The sequence below is a fragment of the Desmodus rotundus genome, chromosome 12 (genome assembly GCF_022682495.2).
Source record: "Desmodus rotundus isolate HL8 chromosome 12, HLdesRot8A.1, whole genome shotgun sequence".
Classification (NCBI taxonomy): Eukaryota; Metazoa; Chordata; class Mammalia; order Chiroptera; family Phyllostomidae; genus Desmodus; species Desmodus rotundus.
In genome coordinates this window covers 42872004-42894519 of record NC_071398.1, presented here as the reverse complement: position 1 = coordinate 42894519, position 22516 = coordinate 42872004, and the positions used below count along the sequence as shown (strand labels likewise).

The 22516-nt window shown below is 61.1% G+C and overlaps 2 protein-coding genes across 6 annotated transcripts; one reads left to right on the top strand and one right to left on the bottom strand.

The window, feature by feature from the left end:
* The first annotated feature begins 232 nt into the window (after positions 1–232).
* On the top strand, positions 233–15440 carry ERCC2 (ERCC excision repair 2, TFIIH core complex helicase subunit). Its single transcript, XM_024569463.3, has 24 exons — positions 233–281; positions 612–711; positions 1666–1743; positions 1821–1883; positions 2052–2165; positions 3826–3942; positions 4036–4152; positions 4439–4562; positions 4654–4750; positions 4908–5041; positions 5120–5288; positions 6498–6616; positions 8602–8671; positions 8759–8828; positions 8922–9023; positions 10072–10135; positions 10689–10810; positions 12160–12252; positions 12359–12431; positions 12628–12698; positions 12809–12952; positions 13089–13232; positions 13748–13846; positions 14566–15440. The coding sequence occupies exons 1-23, from the start codon at positions 277–279 to the stop codon at positions 13838–13840; spliced, it is 2283 nt and encodes a 760-aa protein (XP_024425231.1). The 5' UTR covers positions 233–276; the 3' UTR covers positions 13841–13846; positions 14566–15440.
* KLC3 (kinesin light chain 3) lies at positions 13983–22127 on the bottom strand. 5 transcript variants are annotated; one of them, XM_045202914.2, is made up of 13 exons: positions 19303–19911; positions 18665–18930; positions 17958–18188; positions 17579–17651; positions 16973–17192; positions 16501–16588; positions 16329–16430; positions 15635–15808; positions 15026–15116; positions 14908–14948; positions 14714–14820; positions 14496–14559; positions 13983–14211 (listed from the first exon to the last, which is right to left on the bottom strand). In XM_045202914.2, the coding sequence occupies exons 1-13, from the start codon at positions 19655–19657 to the stop codon at positions 14140–14142; spliced, it is 1884 nt and encodes a 627-aa protein (XP_045058849.2). In that variant the 5' UTR covers positions 19658–19911; the 3' UTR covers positions 13983–14139. The 5 variants fall into 5 exon arrangements, with proteins under 5 accessions (XP_045058849.2, XP_045058851.1, XP_045058850.1 ...); XM_045202916.2 differs by lacking the exon at positions 19303–19911 and adding an exon at positions 22004–22127 and having other exon boundaries at positions 14714–14948; XM_045202915.2 differs by lacking the exon at positions 19303–19911 and adding an exon at positions 22015–22126 and having other exon boundaries at positions 14714–14948.
* Between the last annotated feature and the right edge of the window lie 389 nt (positions 22128–22516).

Sequence of the window (22516 nt, the reverse complement as noted above, 5' to 3'; positions counted from 1 at the left end):
TCGACTCCCTCGGTTCTCTTCCTCACAGGTTTTGTTCTTGGTCCTCGGGGATCCTCAGCGACGCCTCTAGCACCGCCTCCCTGTGAGTCCGCCCTCGCTCTGCCGTGCGCACGCGCATTATCTTGATTGGCTCCACTCCAGTGAGTGACGAGCAGGATCAGCCAATGGCATCAGGAGAAAGGTGGAGCGGCGCCTCGAGGTCGCCCCACCGATCCTGTCTCATTGAATATTCACGAGGGAGGCGGGTTGACGCCGCTTCTAGCTTAGGCCGGCGCCATGAAGTGAGAGGGGGTCTGGGGTTCGCGGCTCGCTAGTGGGCGCGGGGTCATGGAAGATGGGGGGACTGGTGGGCGTGCCCGGGACCCCTGCGGGGCGAGGGGCGACTGAGGGGTGGGGTGGGGACAGCCGCGGGGATCCAAGGTGCCGTAACGGGGATGGGCAGCGAGGAGATGCCGAGGGGACCCGGAGACTCCGGGGGAACTGGGGGATATCCGGGGGGACGGGCGAGCCGAGCCCGTCAGGTAACCTCCCTCAGCCTGACGACTGGGGAGTATACGGGCTGGAGAGGGGTTGAGGGGACGCGGGACTGACCGGGCAGCCCACACCGGCAGGCTCAACGTGGACGGGCTGCTGGTCTACTTCCCGTACGACTACATCTACCCCGAGCAGTTCTCCTACATGCTGGAGCTCAAACGCACGCTGGACGCCAAGGTGCGTGAGGCTGCGCCCCGGGCGGCTTGAACTGAAAATGCAGGAGGTCTAGATAGAAATCCGAGGTCCCTGGGAAGCCAGCACTCCCGAACCTCCTGTTGTCTAAAGTAATAATAGTTAATAATAGCATCAGCTGACATTTATCGCAGGCTGAGCTGCGTCGTGGTGAGGAACACATAGAATTTTTGGGGACGGCTACCTGAGTTGGAATCCTGGACCCACAGCTGTGTGCCCTTGGGTAAATCACTTAACCTCCCTGTTCCGTAGTTTTCACCTCTGCAAAATGGGCGCCTAGTAACAGTCGCTTATCTCAGAGGTTAACGTGAGGGTTACATGAGTTAATTCACTAAGTAAGGTAGTGGTTCTCAGCTGGGGATGATTTGGACCCCCAGAGGGCGTTGGGCAGCATCTGGAGACATTCCTGGTTGGCTGGAGTCGGGGTGCTTCTGCCATCCAGTAGTTAAAGGCCAGGGAGGCTGCTAAACATCTTACAGTGGGCAGGACAGCCCTCCGCAACCAAGTATTGATTGTCCTGTCCCCAGATGTCAACAGAGCCAAAGTTGACACACCCTTCTGTAAGACACTTAGAAATACTGCCAGTCGCAGAGTAAGTGCTGTGGAAGTGTTTGCTAAGTTAAAAGAAAAAAAGGGCTCACTTATATCAGATACTATGCTGAATGTGTAACCCCTAGTTTTTCATTAGGGCTTATTAGGCCCATTGTAGAGATGAGAATACTGAGGCCAGAGAGGTGAAGGCACTTGCCAAAGACCACTCGACCAAGAGGCGGCAGAAGCGGGGTTCAAACCCGCTGCTCCTGCATCCCAGACTTTCAATTGCTGTGTTGTCCTGCCATTCCAAGATGGTGGCGTTCTGAAGGGGTGGGGTGTCCCCAGAGTTCAGGCTCCTGAAGTTCTGAGAGCCTATATTTTGTGCCTCTCATTCCCAACATGCAGGGTCATGGAGTCCTGGAGATGCCCTCAGGCACCGGGAAGACAGTGTCGCTGTTGGCCCTGATCATGGCATACCAGCGAGTAAGTGGCCCACTGGGCCTGTGGAGGGAGAGGAAGGAAAGGGGCCAGACAGAAGCTGAGCCTGTTGTCGTCCGCAGGCACACCCGCTGGAGGTGACCAAACTCATCTACTGCTCAAGGACGGTGCCCGAGATTGAGAAGGTGAGCCAGAGCCAATCCTCATGCTTTTCCACTTTCGCTGGACCTCACTGGTCCCCCGGGTGGTTGCCATCACAAGTTGGCGAAGTTGGGGACGAGGCTGGGGCCTGCTGGGCAGGGGCTTGTGCTTTCACTGAGGCCAAGTCCCCTCTCCCTCCTCCACTCGCACAGGTCATTGAAGAGCTTCGGAAGTTGCTCAACTTCTATGAGAAGCAGGAGGGTGAGAAGCTGTCATTTTTGGGGCTGGCTCTGAGCTCCCGGAAGAACCTGTGTATTCATCCTGAGGTGAGCGCCCATTTCCTCCCCTGGCCTTAAGCCCCAGGGTTGAGGAAACTCTTCCATCCAACCAGGAGTTTCAGCACTTGAGGCCAGAGCTCTTCAGGAGGTATGCCGGGGCCACACACACAGTTCTCGTCTCACTCACTGAATTCCACTCATTGTTCATGGCAGCGGCAAGCACACTCCTCCGGGGAAGCCCTCCTACTTTCTCCCAGCCTGGGAGAAGTTAAAAAGGCACTTCCTGGAGTCTAATAGGTCTGGTTTCCCGGCTCTGAAACTTATTAGTTGTGTACTCTTGGATAGGTGATTTCTGCAGTCTGGGCCTCAGTTTCCTTTCTGTAAAGTGAGAATACATAAGTACCTGCTTCATACAGTTGTTGATAAGATTAGGGAAGATGCCCTGGCTGGTGGGGCTCAGTGGATTGAGTGCCGGCCTGCGAACCAAAAGGTTGCCAGTTCAATTAGGGTCACATGCCTGGGTTGCAGGCCAGGTCCCCAGTAGGGGTCACTCGAGGGGCAACCATACACTGATGTTTCCCTTCCTCTCTTTCTCCCTCCCTTCCCCTCTCTCTAAAAATAAATAAAGTCTTTAATAAATAAATAAAAGATTAAGCCATTATCTTCAATCTACACACTAAAGAATCTCACAGGCTTAATGTATTTTTTGTTTATTGTTCTTTGAGGTATAATTGACATTCGCTTCAGGTGTACAACGTAATGATTGAATTACATCTCGAAACGATGACTGCACTACGTCTAGTTAATGTCTGTCATCTTACGTAGTCATACGTAGTTTTTTACTTGTGATGAGAACTTTTAGGATCTATTCTTTTAACTATTTATTTTTAAATATTTTATTTATTTTTAGAGAGGGGGGGAGGGAGAATGAGAGCGACAGAAACATCAATGTGTGGTAGCCTTTTGCCCCCTAGTGGAGACCTGGCCTGCAACCCAGGCATGCGCCCTGACTGGAAATCGAACCCTTGACCCTTTGGTTTGCAGGCCAGCACTCAACCCGGTGAGCCACACCAGCCAGGGCTGTCTTAAAAATTTTCAAACATGCACTCTAGTATTGACTGTCGTCACCGTGCTGTACATTACATCCCCATCACTGGCTTCCAACCCAGAGTTTGTACCTTTTGGCCGCCTCTGCCCATTTCATCCACCCCACCCCACCTCTGGTAACCACCAGTCTCTTCTCTGCATCTGTGAGCTTGGTTGTTTCTCTTTCCTTTGTCTTTTTCTTTCTTTCTTTTTTTTTTTTTTTAAGTTTCTATGTATAGGTGAGATCATATGTAATCTGTCTGTCTCTGTGTGACTCACCTCACTTAGCATAATGCCCTGAAGATCTAACCATGTTGTTGCAAATGGGAATATTTCCTTCTTTTTTTGTGGCTGAATAATACTCCATTGTATATAGGGCTTAATGTCTTAAAACTAATAATTTAAGGGAAATGATTTTGCCACTCTTGCCCCCTGCAGTAAGTTCCCAAGTGTCTTAACTGTTATTGAAACAGATCAAGTTTTCCAAAAATCCCCTCTTCTCACCCCAGACGAGACGGCCTCCCACCGCACCCAGTCACGAGGGGCAGGCTCCAGGTTCTGCCAGTGGTTGGGCTCCGCGGCTCCCCTCAGTGCTGAGCTGCACCCCTGCCCCGCTCCACAGGTAACGCCCCTGCGCTTTGGGAAAGACGTCGACGGGAAATGCCACAGCCTCACAGCCTCCTACGTTCGGGCGCAGTACCAGCAGGACACCAGCCTGCCCCACTGCCGCTTCTACGAGGTGCCTGCCAGGACAGGGCCAAGGGAGGGCGGCCCAGATGGCTTGTGACAGCCTGCATCCCTGACCCCCAGCCTCCCTCTCGCCCCGCCCCAGGAATTTGACATTCACGGGCGCCAAGTACCCCTCCCTGCCGGCATCTACAACCTGGACGATCTGAAGGCCATGGGGCAGCGCCAGGGCTGGTGCCCATACTTCCTTGCCCGCTACTCGGTGAGGCAGCTGGCAGGGGGTGAGCAGGGGGCATGTGTGAGGGTTCCAAGCTGCCTGCCCATTGTGCCTATGTCTGTCTGTCTGCCTGCCTGCCTGTATCTCCTTATGGTTCCATGCGTCGGTCTGTCTGTTACCTTATTTTTGTGCCTTGCCCGTGTCTGTCTGTCCCTGCCTCACCTCTGCGGGCCTGTGAGGAAGTGATGAACTACTGTGGGAGGGTGGGAGGTAGCGGGGTTCAGGGATCATGGGTGGAAGTTAGGCATAACTCTCCCTCCTGGCCCCCCAGATCCTGCATGCCAACGTGGTGGTTTACAGCTACCACTACCTCCTGGACCCCAAGATTGCAGACCTGGTGTCCAAGGAGCTGGCCCGCAAAGCAGTTGTGGTCTTCGATGAGGCCCACAACATCGGTGAGGGCGGGGCCAGGGAGGCTTGGCCAGCCCCTTGGCTGCCTCCACGTCTCAGCCCGCCTGAGCCTGGCCCTCTGCCCCACCCTCCCAGACAATGTCTGCATCGACTCCATGAGTGTCAACCTCACCCGCCGGACCCTCGACAGATGCCAGGGCAACCTGGAGACCCTGCAGAAGACAGTGCTCAGGTAGGGGCGTGGGCTGCTGGCAGACCCTGGGGCCCGCCTTGCTCCTGCTGCTGGGCCTCTGCCTCTCCCGAGCCCCTGTTCTCTGCCTGACATGCCTCCAGGGACGCCAGCCCTGTCCCAGTGTCCCCTGCTCGTCCTACACCCCGCCTCCCCACAGGATCAAGCAGACGGACGAGGAGCGTCTGCGGGACGAGTACAGGCGCCTGGTGGAGGGCTTGCGCGAGGCCCATGTCGCCCGGGAGACTGACGCCCACCTGGCCAACCCCGTGCTGCCCGATGAGGTGCTGCAGGGTAAGCCGCTGCCCCACCTTGGCCGGCTCCCTGGCCCCCTCCCCCTGTGGTGTGGTGGCTGACCCCTTCTCCCTGCAGAGGCGGTGCCCGGCTCCATCCGCACGGCGGAGCACTTCCTGGGCTTCCTGCGGCGCCTGCTGGAGTATGTCAAGTGGCGGCTGCGGGTGCAGCACGTGGTGCAGGAGAGCCCCCCCGCCTTCCTGAGTGGCCTGGCCCAGCGCGTGTGCATCCAGCGCAAGCCCCTCAGGTGCCACCCCACCCAGCTGGGGGTGGGGGGTCGGGTCCCTGCCGGCAGCCTTGTCCCCTGCATCTGTGGCCTGGGGTCATCGTGTTGCCGGTGTCAGGAGTAAGTGAGGAGTAGGGGGTGGGGGGGAGCATGCATGACCCTTGTTGCCCCTAGCAGGCAGGTCCAAGGGCAAGGTCAGAGCTGGTCCTGGGGTCCCCGTGTTGGGCAGGGCCTGGCAGGCAGCACGTGGCTTGAGCAGAGACTTTACCTGAAGAGAGTTGAATGGACACACCATTGCTGGAGGGGTTGGGCAGGGCAGAGGAGCCAGCAGGGACCCTTGCAAGTACGCAGAGGTCATTCCACCCCGGGCCACAGGGCAGGGGAGAGAGGGGCCCTGAGGAGGGGCTCCTGACGAGACCCAGCAGGTGGGAGCTTGGAGCAAAGGCCCCAGGTACCCTGGACCCCATCTCTTCCCCACAGTGCCTCCCGTTGCCCCATCCCACGCTCACCCGGAGGACCAGAGAATGGGTCTGGCCCGAGGGCAGGCACTTTGTAGGCTGCTTTGGATAACTCGGACTCTCTGACTTCCAGTCCCCCACTTTGGGAATGGCGGGGGGCGTCTCCGTGTGGCTGAGTGAGAAAGCAGTGATATCAGGGCCCGCCCTGTCTGGAGCACTGGTGATGACCTAAGCCCTTTGTACTCCGGATCTCAGGGTGTCCCTGATGGGGACACTGTGGCCCAGGGTCACAGAGCACTGTGAAGGGTAGCTGTGCACAGCCAGGCCTGGGGAGCCCCAAAGCTCCTGGCTGCTCCGTCTCGGGGCAGACTTACCTGTCTCCCCCCATGGGAGACGGGGGTCTTAGCCACTCAGCACAGGTTCTCTGAGGGCCTGCTTTGTGCTGGGGACACAGTGGGACTGAGGCAGCCCTGGCCCTGCCCTCCGGGCTCACAGTCCAGTGGGGACACTGAGACGGATAACCCGCGTCTGAGACCGTGTGACCGTGTGTGGCTTGCTCTGCATGCAGTGGTGTGGTTGCGGCTCTGCCTGCTGTGCACTTGGACAACCTGCGGGCGCAGAGGTGGCCGAGACAGCCCCAGTCCCTGCCCTCACTGAGCACTCGGTCACCTGTGGAGGCTGAGGCATGGCCACGCGCTCTGACAGCAGAGGAGGGGCTGCTGGTGCCGTCTGTACTTTCCACTCCCCATAACCCTGTCCGGCCCCCCACCAGATTCTGCGCTGAGCGCCTCCGCTCCCTCCTGCACACCCTGGAGATCACCGACCTCGCCGACTTCTCCCCGCTCACCCTCCTGGCTAACTTCGCCACCCTTGTCAGCACCTACGCCAAGGGTAAGCGCACCTCTTCCTGCCCCTGCCGGGCCCCCTGGCAACTGGGATCAGGGTCCCCTAGGAGTCCAGAGGGTTGTCTGTGGGACGTGGACACTCAGGACCTCGTAGAGCTGGGCTCGGGCTCGGGCTTGGGCTTTGAGGGCACTGGGGGCCACCGACAGGTTTACGTTTTCAGATGTGCAGACTGGGGACGGGGGGAGGAGGGGGCGATGGTAGGAGATGAAGCCAGAGAAGTTCTGTGGGGTCAGCTCACACTTTGGATGTGGGAAGGACTTGATCATTCTGTTCCTGTAGGCACTGGGGAGCCATGGCAGGTTCTGAACAAGGGAGAGGATGGGGCAGATTTGTACTTTAGAAATATTCTTCCCTCAGGGACTGGGGCCAGGGCTGGATGAGAGAATGGGAGGGAGATGTGGGAGGTAAAGAGGTGGGGACATGGGGCCCTGGGCATCGTGGGGTGGGAAGGGGCGGTGGAGGCTGATGCTCATATTTCCAGCTTGCCAGGGAGAGGGGAAGTGTTCCAGAGGCCTCAGCGCCTTCATTGGTCAGCACTCCCTCCTGTTCCTCTCTGTAGGCGGGCCCAGGGCTCCATGTGATCCCTGGGGATTACTCCTCTCTCGGGAAACCAGGTCAGGCCTGCCTAATGTCCTGCGGCTGGGCCATTCCAGCACCGCAGGGCCAGCCCACCAGCAGTGAGCCCCACTGGAAGCTTCCTTCAGCTTCCGTCAGTCCCTCTGGCCCCGTGGTCTTCCCTCTGGGGCCACCTTTCTCCTCTCCACCCCACTTCCCCATCTGCCAGCACCTCACTTTCTTCTACCAGGAATACCTCCCCTTTCAGCCCCCAACTGCCTCCTCATCCTCAGGTCCCAACTTAGTAGAGACGTCCTTTCCTCCATGAAGCCCTGTCCGACTTCCAGGCTGGGTCTGGCTGGGTCTGTATCCCTGTCACTGCTGAGGGGGCAGGGCCAGAGCTGTTGGTCCCCACTGCTGTGTCCCCAGCACAGGGCTGGGCACAGAGGACTTGAATTTTTCTTTTTTTAATGGAGTGAAATTGAATATGTTACTTTTATTTAATCTATTTGTTCAACTAATGGGACAAGCCCAGCACTGGCGAAGTGGCAGGAACCAAGAAAGACCTCGTGCCTGACCTCCTGGAACTAATATTGTGGAGGGAAAGCATGGTGGCAAAGACACAAACGAGGAGAATTCTAGAAAGTGATCGTTTTCATGAGAAACAAAGAGGCTGCCATGTTGGAGCAGGCTGGTGGTGGCCAGGCTGGCCAGAGAGGGCGTTTCGGAGGAGCTGACATTCAAGTCGGGTCCTGAATGACCCAGTGGAGCCAGCTGCTTTGAAAGCTGCCCAGCGCCAGCAAGCCCAAAGGCCCTGGCGGGGGACGTGAGCCTGACGGTTTTTGCAAGTTAGGCGGGAGGGTCTTGAGCAAGGAGGAGACGGGGTTGGGATGGCAAGGCCTTGCACACAATTCTGGCCCCCGGGAAGGGTGCAGTGTGGTGCGGGGCTGTTGGGGGCTTTAAAGCAGAGAAGGGATGTAACCTGACTCAGGATTTCATGGGGTCCCTCTGGCTGTGGAGGTGGGAGCCGGGAGCCCCGTGAGGAGGTGATGACCAGGCAGGAGGGGATGGCGGCTGCATTGGGGACGGGGTCAGGGCGGGGCAGAGCTGACGGCCTCCGGGTAGCTTGGACAGAAAGGTCGTGGGAGGGGGCTTGAGCGGCAGGGTGGTCCCTTGCGGCCCTGGGAGAGACTGAGGCAGGACCCTTGGGTGCTCTCTACCCAGGACCCTCCATGAAGGTTTGCACACGTGCCAGTCCTGGGGAGGGGTGGGCGGGCTGCAGTGTATTTTGGACTCAGGCGCCTGGGTTTTAAGGCTTGGGCTGCAGGTGGCTGGTCTCTTTCACCCTGGGGGTGGGGACCAGGCAAGTGGGCACAGTTATCACCGACCCCCCGGCCTCTCACCGGCCCCTGTAGGCTTCACCATCATCATCGAGCCCTTTGATGACAGGACCCCCACCATCGCCAACCCTGTCCTGCACTTCAGGTGAGAGCTGACCCCGGCGGGGGCAGAAGCGGGCTCTGGGGCCTTGGCCCCGGCCTGGCCGTCACTGCCCTAGCCTGCTTCCCGCAGCTGCATGGACGCCTCACTGGCCATCAAACCCGTGTTTGAGCGCTTCCAGTCCGTCATCATCACATCTGGGGTGAGGGCCCTTCGCTGCTGCCCAGGCCCCAGCCAGCCCCTGTGGGGTCCCCGCCCAGTCCTGCTGAGATCCCTCCTGTTGTCCTCACCACAGACGCTGTCGCCGCTGGACATCTACCCCAGGATCCTGGACTTCCACCCTGTCACCATGGCCACCTTCACCATGACGCTGGCCCGGGTCTGCCTGTGCCCCATGGTGCGTGGGACAGAGTCGGGTACCAGAGCGGGGAGATGCATGTGAGGGGCTGTCTTTCCTCTGTCTGCTCTGTCCATCAATCGGGCAGGAGAGCCCTGCTGCTCAGGGCACAGTTCTGGAGTCACCCAGGCCCGGGACAGGTGCTACTGCTCGCCCTGGGCACACTCCCCCAGTCTCAGCTTCTCGTCTGTAAACCGGGTGCCTCCTCTGCGTCTCCCAAGGCGGTAGAGGGGAGCGAGCTGATGGGTGTAAAACCTCACGTGGCCCAGGGCTCAGCTCTTGATTAACCTGGCTTTGCCCGGTTCGTTGTTTGCCTGTGACCTTGGCAAGTGACCCTTCTGCTCTGCCTCAGTCCCTCTGTAAATCGGGCAGCTTAACCCCGGCCCTCGTCCTTCACCGGAAGCCCGGGGCCAGGTGTGTTTGAGAACTGGGCGTTTTCCAGGCTTGGGAAAGCAGGCGTGTGCTGTGTGCTGTGCAGTTCTTCCCTCAGGGCCCGAGCGCTATCCCGTCAGTGTCCTATGTCAGCAGCGGGACGGTTTAAAGGGTCACAGAGGGACCTCAGTCAGGACTGAACGGACTCAGGGCAGGGCAGCCTTCGCTGCTCTATTAGTTTGTGCCGAACTTGAATATTGGACTCCCAGACTGTGGTGGCTTTGGGAGTTGTTTTCCGGGGGGGTGCAGCCCGGCCCTTCCACGCACAGCAGCACGGGTTTGTGAGGTTGCGGTCGGGGTGCACCAGTGTCCGTCCAGGTCACGGTGGGGAGTGTGATTGTGGGGCCGGCTGCAGTGTGCTTGCTGGCTGGGAACGTGGGCAGGCTTGGGTGCAGTTCTGTCTCTGCTGCTTACTGGCCGTGCGCCCTCGGGCTGGCCACCCACCTTCTCTGAGCCTGAGGTCATTTTTCTGTGCAGTACAGATAACGGGGTAGCTGAGGGTTCGTTCAGTGATACTGTGTCTATAAAAAGCTTAGCCCAGCACCAGCTGGCGACCAGCACACATCGGAGTGGTCACTGCCGCTTCGCTTACCATGACCTCTCCCGCTCTCTCCAGATCATCGGCCGTGGCAATGATCAGGTGGCCATCAGCTCCAAGTTTGAGACCCGGGATGACATTGGTATGCCGAGCTCGGGGGTGGTTTGTGTGGGTTCCAAGGGGGCGGGTTTTCAGTCAGTATGGTGTCAGTCTTGCCGAAGTAACAAATACACCCCAGTCAGTGGCTTCACATACGGCTTGCTTCTTGTCCACGGTTCATGCATTGCGGATTGGTGGGGGTCTGCTCAATGTCACCTCCCTGGGAACCCCCACCATTGGACGTATCACTGCTTTGGTGAGATGTGGCGGGAGGGAGCATGGTGACCATGGCGGACTGTACACTGGCTCACAAAGGTGCTCACCTGGAAGTGACCCACAGCCACGTCTGCACTTGTTTCATTGACCGTGGCAGGTCATGTGGCCAGGCCCACCTTTGGGGGATGGGGAGGGGCTGCTGTCGTCCCATCTGCCTGCACAGAGAAGTGGAACGTGTGTGTGAACAGCCCAAAGACAGCTCGCTGGGGTTCTGGGGAGCCCCAGTTCAAGGCCAGGCATTAGACAGGAACGCTCTGGTAGGGAGTGAGTGGGGAGGGGGGCCCAAGCCAGCAGAGGGCCCGACCCCTCACCCCTCCCAGCGGTGATCCGGAACTACGGGAACCTCCTGCTGGAGATGTCCGCCGTGGTCCCCGACGGCATCGTGGCCTTCTTCACCAGCTACCAGTACATGGAGAGCACCGTGGCCTCCTGGTACGAGCAGGTACGCCCGCTGCCCCCGCGCCCACGCCCAGGGAGGGCGCCCTTCTCGGGTCGTGGCTCTGCCGCTCTGTGTCGGCGTCACCTGTGTTGTAAATGGTGACATGTCATAGGTGGCAGGCGTGTGTAAGACGAGCAGTTCGCAGAAGAAATAGTGTGTAACCCCCGTGCCCCTCCCCCCACACCCAGGGTGGGAACTGAGTGGGCCCTTCTGTCAACCGCGTACCCCTTCGGGGAGATAACCACCCCCTACCCTCTTGGTTCCTTGTTCCCTTGCTGCATTTTTTTTTGGGGGGGGGGTTACCACCACAGTTGTCCCCCTAGTATATATGGCTTGACATGCAGACGCTGGGTAGCAGGCGTGACTCTAGCTGGGTGCCGTGCTATTGAGGAAGGTTTCAGAGAATTAAAACGGGACAGAGACTTGGGGCAAAGAGTCTGCACTGGGGAGCGCGTGCGCGAGGTTGTGGGGCATGCTGGAGACAGGGCCCAGGCACTGGGCGGTGGCGGGAGGTGGCGAGGGGAGCGGCTGCTGTGTCCTAAGCCCTGTGGGCCAGCTCTGAGGGTTGATGGAAGCAAACACTCCTTTGGGGTGAGGTAGGTGAACTTGGCTAATCCAAACTCCACAGAGTCGGGGGGGGGGCACCTCATCCACACGTGGCCACGACCTTGGTTTGTCCTCAGACAGGCTCTTCCCACACAGCGGGAGCCCCGTGTCCTGAGTGCCGTCTGTGTCCTGTTTAAGAAACCCTTGCCTACCCCAAGGTCACAGAGGTAGTCTCGTGTGTTTGCTTCTAGAAAGCTCTGTAGTTTCAGCTTCACATGCAGGTCTGTGAGCACCTCAGGCTCGTCTTTGTGTGTGGTGGAAGGTCGAGGTTCACGTTTTTTCCTGTGTAGGAGGCCAGTTGCTCCAAAGCGCTCTCCCCACTGAATGCTACAGGTGTCCGTCCACCTGCGAAGGGGTGTCTTTCTAGACCCTCAGTTCTGTCCTTGGTCACTTGTCTTTGTCACAGCCTCCAGGCAGCCTCTGATGGGCTCTGCCTGGCCTACATCAGCGTCCCCACCAGTCATTGCAGGGGGGGGGGGGTGGGGGGGAAGTGTCCCAATTGGCCGTCCTGGGCCACATGCCTGCCCCACTTGTCTTTGTCCGAGAGATGGGGATCAGTTCCCCACCAGGATCATGCTTTCCCTGAAAGAAATGAGCCTGGCCCGTGCCCCCTCCCTCCGGGTCTCTGCTGGGGAGGGAGGTGGCCTGTTGCCTGGGAAGCTGGCACAGTTTTTAGCCAGGACACCTGTGAACTTAACCCTCCTGCTGCCACGCCACACCCTGACCGGCCGAGTGTCCTTCCCTAGGGCATCCTCGAAAACATCCAGAGGAACAAGCTGCTCTTTATTGAGACCCAGGATGGGGCTGAGACCAGTGTCGCCCTGGAGAAGTACCAGGAGGTGAGTATGGGGGTGGCAGGGGGGATGCTGAAAGAGTGGCTGGGGAGGGGCAAAGTGGCAGCTCTGAGGGGCTGCAGCTCCACCTCGGCTGCCCTCCCCTCCGCAGGCCTGCGAGAACGGCCGTGGGGCCATCCTGCTGTCGGTGGCTCGGGGCAAAGTGTCCGAGGGGATCGACTTCGGTGAGTAGACCCGGCTTTCCCCTCCCCAAGAGCCTTCCAGGGGCTCTGGCCCTCTGCTCCCCCAGGGGCCCACTCCCCTCATCCGCAGGTGCTGGCTGTGGCCCTCGGAGCACACGTGCTCTCCCCACCCCTGGGCTACCTGCTTGGCTCTCTGCAGCTGGGCTCATCCGCCCCCACCCCCCTGCCGCCCACACAGTGCACCACTTCGGGCGGGCCGTCATCATGTTCGGTGTCCCCTATGTCTACACCCAGAGCCGCATCCTCAAGGTGAGCAGCGCCGAGGGTCAGGTGGTAGGGCCTCGCTTGAGCTCCCCCTAGGACTTGTGCAGAGGGACAGACTTCCCCTTAGGGACCACTTCCCCATCTCCTCACCCCAGGCACGGCTGGAATACCTGCGGGACCAGTTCCAGATCCGAGAGAACGACTTTCTCACTTTCGATGCCATGCGCCACGCGGCCCAGTGTGTGGGCCGGGCCATCAGGGGCAAGACGGACTACGGCCTCATGATCTTCGCGGACAAGGTGCGGGTTCAGGGGCCCCTCCAACCCGGCAGCTCCCCCAGTCATGGTCCAGAGCGGCAGTGCTGGGCAGGGTGGCCCGAGCCCCCGCCCCAGGGTCCCGACGCTTTCCCTTCCTCTCCTGCCCTCCTCCTGGAAGCGGTTTGCCCGGGCTGACAAGCGGGGGAAGCTGCCCCGCTGGATCCAGGAGCACCTCACAGACGCCAACCTCAACCTGACCGTGGATGAGGGAGTCCAGGTGGCCAAGTACTTCCTGCGGCAGATGGCGCAGCCGTTCCACAGGGTGAGCTGGAGGTGGCCGTCCCCACTTCCCTTCACCCTCCCAAGCTAAGCTCCTCCTCTGGGAAAGTCGGCTTCCTCCCCAAGCCCTAACCCCAGCCTGCCTCTGACAAAGATGCATGTGTGTGTGTCCACGAGCCCGGCCGGGGAAGTGTTGGGAGGTAGGGGCTGCAGACGCCAGTGTGTGTCTGCAGCAGCCGAGCCCCTGAGTGGCAGCCCAGAGGAGGGAGGGCGAGGGCACTGGGGTGAGCAGGCCGGCGGAGCCTCCAGGAAGCTGACCGTTCTCTAGCTGGGACATGGCTGTCTGGCTGCCACCTCCTGGCCCACCTCCTGTTTGCAGGGACAGTGTGCTCTGCATCCTGCAGGTGTTTCCAGATTCAAGTGTGCTGTCCCCAAACCCCATGTGTGTGAGCCACCTCCTGTCACTGTGGACCCCCATTTCCTCGTGGGGGCATGGGAGGAAGTGCAGCAGCTGTCCCCCGGCCCTGGCCTGACCCTCCCTCTGTCCCTCCCCTCCAGGAGGACCAGCTGGGCCTGTCCCTGCTCAGCCTGGAGCAGCTGGAGTCTGAGGAGACGCTGCAGAGGATCCAGCAGATTGCGCAGCAGCTGTAGCACCAGGTGGGGGCGGGGCCCTAAAAGCTGTGCACTGGAGGCTCCTGCGGCTTACCTGGCCCTGAGTCCCAGGGGCATGGAGTGGCCTCAGGGAGGTGCTGGAAGGCTCTTGCAGGAAGGAAGCCTCAGACACTCCCTGGAGCCAAATCTACAGCCTTTAATCGCAGGAGGGGAGGGCAGCCCAATCCACTGGCTGTCCTCAAGAGGCGGGGGGCCAGGCAGGGAGACGAAGGGACTCCTCTGTGCCCACCCCTCCCCTGTGCTCCCCGAGAAGCTGAAGCCACGTGGTCCTGTTGACTTTAGCGGGGGCCCAGGTCCTGGGTGCTGGTGCTGAGGGTCCGAGAGGCCTCACTCAGGTGCCGGCTGGGGGACTGGGGATGGGCACAAGGGTGGGCGAGGGCAGGACACACCCCAGCTGCCACCAGAGCTACCCCAGCGGCCTGGCTGCCAGCTTGTCCATCGCGGTGGCTCTGTTGCTCACCCTCCTGTCCCTACCTGACCCCCAAGGAAAACCCATCTGTTCTGTCCTCGGGTCCATTCCAACCTACCAGTTCCTGGCTCCCAGCACCAGCCTGCCCCTCCCTTCCCTTGCCTCTGGGCCTGTCAGAGTGGCCCCCACTCCATCCCCAAGCTAGGGCCCCTGGCTCCCCCTCACCTGTGTCCCGGGAGCCCGCGCAGCATCTGTGTGCAGCGTGTTGAGTGACACGGCCCTCTTCATCCTGCAGGGGCCGAGTGAGTCCGCGAGGGCCTGGCTCCCCCCCTGGGAAGACCACCCCAGCTCAGGGGAGATGGGAGCCATGGAAGGCTCTGGAGCAGGACGCAGGGAGGGGCTGCAGATATCGGGGCTCTGTGCTGACCCGATCCGACACTCACCCGGCTGCTCCTGCTGCGCCCTCGCCTCTGAGCCGGGAGACCAGCTTCTCACTGCCTCGCCGGATGGACTCCCGGAACTTGGAGAACGAGCTGCTCCGACGCAGGCTCTGGGGAGGCCCCAGGCCCCGGTCAGTCCCCACATCCCGCCCAGGCCCCGTGCCCGCCCCAGGAGCCAAAGCGAAGCCCACCCTCACCTGTTGCTCTCCATCGCCAGCTCTGCTTGTGTTGGGGACTCCTGGGGGACAGGTGGGGGGCATTATGGTCGGGACACTGAGAAGCCCCCTGGGGGTTGGGGAGGGACTAGGGGCTCACCGAGGGGCGCAGGCAGGTCCTCCCTGCTGAGGATCTCCTTGTACAGCTCCTCCGCTTGCTGGTACTTGTTCTGTTTCAGGTAGGCTGAGGCCTGCAGGGGGCGGGCCTGGCTGATCCTGGCTCAGGTCTGGGAACGCCCCCAGCACCGAATCCAGCCGCATCCCCTCCTTGGGGCCCACCCCCACTCCGGGCCTCGCCTACAGCCCAGCTTGCAGCCTGACCCCAGGGGACTTTCTGGCTCAGCCCGGTCCCTGCTCTACCTGAGGCCGGTGACGCGGCCTCTGTGCCTTAGTTTCCTCGTGTGCAAAATGGGGGCCACAGGAACACCTACCTCACAGGGTCCCTTCAGAAATGGATGGTACCAGGAAAGTACCAAGCAGGGGATCCAGAACCTAATAAATGTCTGATGCTGTCATCTGCTCCAGGCCAGTCTCTCCAGCCGCCACCGCTAGCTTGTCTCCTGCCACTTGTGAGTGCTCTAAGCTGAGCAGCCTCCCCCTGGGTGGGGCCCAGCTGGGAAGCCGAGTCTCGGAACCCCTCCAGGGGCCTGGCAGAGCGGGCTGCTCCTGGCCTCTCGCATGCCAACCCCAGGGCCCAGGGCGCCCTCACCAGGTTGTTCTTGGTCTTAGCCACGTTGGGGTCGTGGGGCCCGCCCAGGGCCTGGTAAATGCTCAGGGCTCGAGCGTAGTGCTGCTCCATCTCCTCGAACTTGCCCTGGTTCTGGCAGAGCAGGGCCAGGTTGTTGAGCTGCTTGGCCACGTCCGGGTGGTCGGCGCCCAGGACCTAGGGGTTGCGGGGGACACAAGTCATTGGGGTCATCCAGGACTGGCATGCCCCATGATGCAGCAGCCATAAGGGGGGCCACAAGTTAGGGGTTACGGGATTGAAGTGGCGTTGGGCCAGAGGCCTGAAGTTGCACCAAGCTGGAGAGTCATCAGATCAGAGGTCATGGTTGTCCAGAAACTACCCTGACCTTGGGGTACAAGGTCAAATAAGTAGATCAGGGAGGGGGTTGTACCAAGTTGGGAGCATATGAGGTGAGTTAGAAGAGAGATCAAAGTCAAAGGTCAAGATCAAATGGAGCTCGGGGAGGTCAAGTGTGGTGGGTCATGGGGACGGGCTCTCTAGTCTTCAGTGGTCGGTTCACGACACCCAGTGAGACAGGCATAAAAGGTCAGGGGTCACGGGCAGATCAGGGCAGCCCAGGGTCAGTATCCCTGCGGGATCCAGAGAATGTTGTGTTTCAGGACCAAGCGGTAAGGGCCTCCCTGGACAGGGGACTCAGGCTGGGCAGGGGCAGGACCTTCTCACGAATCTCCAGGGCTCGCTGGCACAGGGGTTCTGCCTCCCGGTACCGCCCTCGCTTCCCATAGAGGACAGCCAGGTTGTTCAGGGTGGCGGCCACCTGCAGGGTTGGAAGAGGCGGGTTAGGGGCAGGAGGGCACAGCCCCCAGGCCTCCCGGGCCCCCACTCACCGCCGGGTGCTCAGGGCCCAGTGTCTGCTCCCGGATCTGCAGGGCGTCGTGCAGAAGGTCTGTGGCTTCTTTGTACTTGTTCTGGTCCCTGTGGGGTGGCCCAGGGACAGAGGTGGTTGGCCAGGGTGGGGCAGCAGGGGCCTGGCTGAGCCCAGCATGGGTGGCACCCGTGGGGCTCCGTCTGGGTCTCCCCACACCCCCTAAGTCTAGCACAGGGGTCCCCGTACCTCCAGATCACCGCCAAGCCTTTGGCCACCCCCGGTATCGCCCCACTTGGGGTGACACTCCCTGACCTCTGACTGGATCCAAGTGGCCTCTCCGGGTCTCTGTCCCCTCCCAATCACCCCTGTAACCCATGCAGGACAGAGCAGACACCAGGGTCCCCCCTTCCACCTGACGACGGCTCCCGCCCTTGCCACGTCACCCCTGGTCCCCCCGCCCCACCCCATGCCCCCAGCCAGCTGGCCCTTACCGGTACACCAGGGCCAGGATATTGAGCATGGTGGCCACGTCGGGGTGGCAGTGGCCTGAGCTCCGCTCCAGGTCCTCTAAGGCCTGGCGGCACAGCGGCACGGCTACCTCGTAGCGGCCCTGCCCGGCGTACTGGATGACAAGGTTGTGCAGCGTCCGGAGGCGCGCTGGGATCTCGTAGCCACCCTGCTGAGCTGCTGCCGCCCCCACTGCCTCAGAACCTGGGGGTGGCGGGGATCCAGTCATCGCAGGCCTCCTATCCCCGCCCCGGCCTCACACGAGGGGACATGGACACCCCAGAGCTACAACCGCCTCGCTGTCCAGCTGGCCCCCAGGACTGTGGGGCCGCGTGCTAACTTCTGAGATCAGGACCCCAGGCATTCAAGCGGCCCGTGGGACATGAACACAGGCACCTACCCGCCTGGTTTCACACCTTCCAGCCTCACCTGCCCCATCACCCCCACAGCCATCTGCTTCATCCTCCTGACACCCTGCCCTGACCTCCCCTGTCCCCTGCTTAGAGACCCTGGGGTCCCACAGTCCCTCTCCGGCCTCAGCCTTGCGTCCTGCACAGCTGAGCTCCATGGTCACGTGCCCTGCCCCCCACCTTTCCTTTCCTCCTCCTCGCTGGGGAACAGGGAGGCCAGGCTGTCTCTGCGAGGATGGGGCGACTCAGGCTGCTGCGGAGAGGACGGGAAAGGGGGGGTCAGGAGGGCTGGCAGTTAGTTTCAGGGATGGGGTCCTGAATCTTGGAGTTTGAGGGAGGTGGTGGTCAGGGCCTCCAGTCTCCTGAGGGCTTGGGGGCAGCGACCTGGGGGTTTTGTGGAACAGCTGAGGGCTTTTGTGGGAGTTCTAGTGGGTTGGGGGCTTCTCTGAGGGCCAACAGCCCTGGGCTTCATGGAGGGTTGGGGGGGGCTGTGGGGTATCTAAGGTGGGTCAGGACCCCTAGCACACCATGGCCCCCGCCTCGCCCAGCCCCGTGGTACCTGGCTCTCCGCAGGTGGGTCGTACTGTCGCAGCTGCCCCAGGAACTCCAGGTGGCTCTTCTCCTCCTCCAGCTGGGCCACGGCCTCCTCACTGGCCCGCAGCCGCCGCTGTGTCTCCTCCAGCTCCTCCCGCAGCCACACGTTCTCCTGGGCCAGCCGCCGGGCCTGTGCTCGAAGCCGCTGCTTCTCGGCCTCCAGCGCGCCCACGTGTGCCGACAGGGCCAGCAGCACCTGCGGGGGGGTCAAGGGCAGAAGTCAGGGCTCAGGCAGCGCTGCCCCAGTCCTGGGCTTCAAGTTTAAGCCGGAGCATCCCCGTTCTATCAAGGAACCCCCAGATTCAGCAGAGAACCCTCTAGTGTCACTCCAAGGATGCACAGAGGCCCTCAGGGACAAACCCAAACCCTGTCCAGGGACCCCTCTGATTTCACCCAGGCACACAAATTATACCCAGGGACTTCATGTCCCACCCATGCACCCTAAAGTCTCCCCAAGGCCCACAGTTCTGTGGAAGGACCCCCATATGGTTCAGGGGTTCCTGTCACATCCAAGGGCCCTCCAGCGCTTCTCAGGGACCCCATCTCTGGCCTAGAGCCACCCCCTCCCAGACTTGGCTCACTAAGTCTCTCCTACCCCCCTGCACACCTGGGCCCTCCTCCCGGGCCTCTCCCCAGGTCTGCATCTCCCCACCAGGTCTAGGCCCCTCATACCTGGGCCTCGCCCAGCCCTAGCTCGATGGCTTCCAGCGAGTGGCTCACCACCTGCTGCTTTTCCTCCAGCAGTTCCAAGCCAGCCACCTGACCCTGTCCTGCCAGGGCCTCCGCCAGGTGCCCAGCCAGGCCACGGTGCTCCACACGGAGGGCCTCCAGCCCCTGCACCACCTGCCGAGTCTGCCGCACCAGCTCCTCAGGGCTCAGGTGCTCTGGGCCCAGCCCCACGCTTCCGAGAGCTGCCACCTGCACAGACATCGCTGCTCCTGGGGGGCGGCCAGGTGCGGAATCGTTGTCAAGGCCAGGCAAGCCAGACCCTCAGCCTCTAAGCCACTGTGGCCAGCAGGACCCCCCACCCCCACCCCTGCCCCAGCTATCTCCCTGTCTGGCCATACCAGCCAGCCCTCTGCCTCTGTCCCACCGCCTGCCAGCCGACATCCTGGCCCGCACCCATCCTGGCCAGCCCTCAACTGGGAACACTAGTCTACCTCTGCCCGTTCTCAGCCCTGAGAACAGCTCCCAAACCCCATGTGTGACTAACCGAAAGGGGGCAAACAGTTGGCTTTCGGCCTCCCACCAGCCGCAGCCCCCTGGCCAGCCCTCACCACCCCAAGGGGCCCCGATACCCTGGCCCAGACCTCCTGGCTGTGTGGCCTGGCACTGGAGGCGCCTCGCTGCTGGGTGTGTGGGGCGGGGTGTGTGGAGGCGGCAGCTTCTCTGTGAGCTCATTCTTAGGGTGTTTTGTTGGGAACCAGTCAGACCACTGGGGCTGGGGGCTGGGACAGGAGGAGAGGGCCAGGGGGCCGGAAGCAGAGGAGGCCTCTCCATGTGGGGGTCAGGGAGGTGGGCCCCACGTGTGGGCTCCCAGGGCCTGAGGAGCTGATGGACCCCGAGGGAACGGGGTTCCGCCCTCCACTCTGGACAGGCCCAACCAGCCCAAGGCGTGTCGGGACACTCATGTGACAGGTGTGGCCCATGGATGTCATTGGCCATGTGACAGCTGAGGGTCTTAGGCCCAGATGGTAATGGGTGGGGGTCTTACACGTGGGACTTCACGTGGTTGCGTGTGGGTAACGAAGCCAATGCCCAGTTGGCGGTGCCTCTGGAACCCTCGGGTGCGCGCTCGCACACAAACACACCCCGCTCTCGGAAACACGACTCAACACGCGCCTCGGAAGGGATTCTTGAAATACAGCGTGAGACACATCCTCCTCTCAGAAACACAATCCGGACACACTCTTCCTCCTCTGAGAAACACAACTCAGTGAACACACTCACACACACCATCCACACTTCCCTTCTGAATGACAACCTAACGTAACACACTAACTCGGGCAAACACGCGCGTACACTCCCCTCCCGGGAATATGGCCCAACGCACAGGGACATTTTCTTTCCTCTCGGAAACAAAAGCCAGCACACCACACGTGCATACACGAACTCTCTCACCCACGAAAATATGACCAAACCGCAGATGTCTCCCATCCAGGCTGTCCCCTCGCTCAGGCCCGCGACACACGGCCCCTCCCACGACACAGGGACCCTCCCAGTCGCCCCTGTGTGCCTGGCGCCTCCTCCAAGCTCACGCACTCCCAGATGATGGACAGGCCACCGTCTCCCCACTTCCTTCAACGCCCCCCAACCCCTCGCCGGGCCAGCCAGGGTTTTGCACATGCGGCACACACACAGATATAGAGCTCCAAACATGGGCGTGCAAATGGCTCCTGAACTCAGACTCAGTTACGCTGTCCCAAGTGGGCGGCCAGGGCACAGGCGGCTGTGCAGACACGCAGAGGCGGTGCCCCAGGTTCCGCACACACCCTCTCTGGCGCACTTCACTCAGGCCAGGGTGTCCACCTCGAGCAGCCCAGCCCGGAGGTTTCCGCACCTGCTCACAAGTTCGCTATCGTACACACCTGGACATGCAGGAGGGCAGCCTGTAATCCTGTGGGTTTCTGTTTTAAACTTTGAAGCCCTCACCTGAGGGTACGTTTATTGATTTTATGGATTTGATTTTAGAGAGAGAGGGCAGGGAGGGAGGGAGGAGGGGGAAGAGAGAGACATTGATGTGAGAGAGAAACATCGATTGGTTGCCCCCCCATACATGCCCCAATCGGGGATCGAACCCACAACCCAGGTATGGGCCCTGACTGGGAATCAAACCTGCAGCCTTTTTGGTGTATGGGACGACGCTGCAGCCAGGTGGGCCACCACTGTCGTCACCCTCACTCGCTCTCTCTGTATATATTTGTGCAACTGTCCTTTCTATACGTGTGTGTGTCACACTGTCTTTAGTGTCATATGTCACACACGAGCCCCATAAACAGCCAAACACAATCACATAAGGTCAAGAGCCACCCGACAACTACAACCAGTATTCATGCAATTCGGCTGGCGCCCACAGCCGCCCACAGCCTCAGGCACAGCCTCAGGCACAGCCTCGGCACAGCCTCGGGCAGCTGAGCCCAGTGCTCCAGACGCAGCCCCCCGACCTCCCACAGTCCCAAGGACGACCACAGTACCAGCTGTGGGGACCCGCACAGCCACACGGCACCGGGGCTGTTTCCCGGACGCACACCCGCACCCACACTCACATGGTCCCCCAGTCAGTGAACTCCTGCACACACTCAGCCCTGTGCACACAACTGCACGGCTGACAGTGACAGTCACACCCCACACGGCCATCCAGTGGCACACATTGCCACCTCCCTGCCACTCACCCCACTTCACAGGGAGAAAGACAGCCACAGCCCCGCAACCTCCTGGTCTCACTCACACCTAATCCACAGTTCAGGTCCCTCCCATACACACAGCCACACACACACACACGATCACAAACACACAATTAGAGGGGGCCCACATTTCCACATCATTCACACAGTCCCTCGGGGTCACCGGGACGGGGTCCGTCTCCCCTTCACACCCATACCCACAGCATGACAACACCTGAGCTTCCCACACCATCACACACGCCCCTCAGCTTCGTACACCGTCTCATACACGCGCACACACTATCTCCATCACGGTCAGCCACCCGAAGCACTCAACTTACTCCTGCCCAGCCCCGCGCACCCCGGCTTCCCGGCAGCCGTCATAAGGGCCCCCTCCCTCCTCCTAAGCTCCGCCCTTGCTCCTGTTTACCTGAGCATGGGGGTGGGGGCGCGGCCCCATATGGGCCTCCAGAGCCGGGGGAGCCCCAGGGCGGGGCAGGGGCGGTCCAGAGGCCCCCCGGGCCGGTCCCGTTGCCAAGCCAGCGGGCCCAGGGGTGCGCCAGGCCCAGCCCTCACCCTCCGCCCCTGCCTCCATCCTCGAGGTCCCCGGGACCCCCGACCCACTCACCCGGCGCCCACCTGACTGCGGCCGGTTCCAGGACTCACTCCGCTGCGTTGTTCCCGGCGGCGTCCCGAAAGCCACGCACGCTCAGCTGCTGCCAGCTGTGCCCCGCGTCCGGGGCCGTGGGCGGGTCCTCTGAGAGGTTGGGCGGTCAGACGCTCCGCCCCCCACAGGTGAGGCTGGCCCCGCCCACCGCCCGGGGAAAGTTTAGGCTGGCGGCGAGAGCCCAGAGGGGATTTCTGCACCTCTGACGCAGAGCCTCCAGCACCCGTCGAATCAGGATGAGTCCCGCGTGCGCGAAGCCTGGACACCGGGGCCTTGGCGACCTAGAACCCTAAGAACTCGGAATCTTGGAAATTTTGGATTCTAGACCCATGGCCTTCTTGCAGTTTCATCCTCTGGGCCTTTGCCTTAGCTGTGCCTCCTGCTTCGACCTCCCTTCTCCCAGATCTCATTGTCTGGTCTCTTCTCAAAGGCCGCTTCCTCCGAGAGGCCTTTCCTGACTGCCCCTTCTAAATA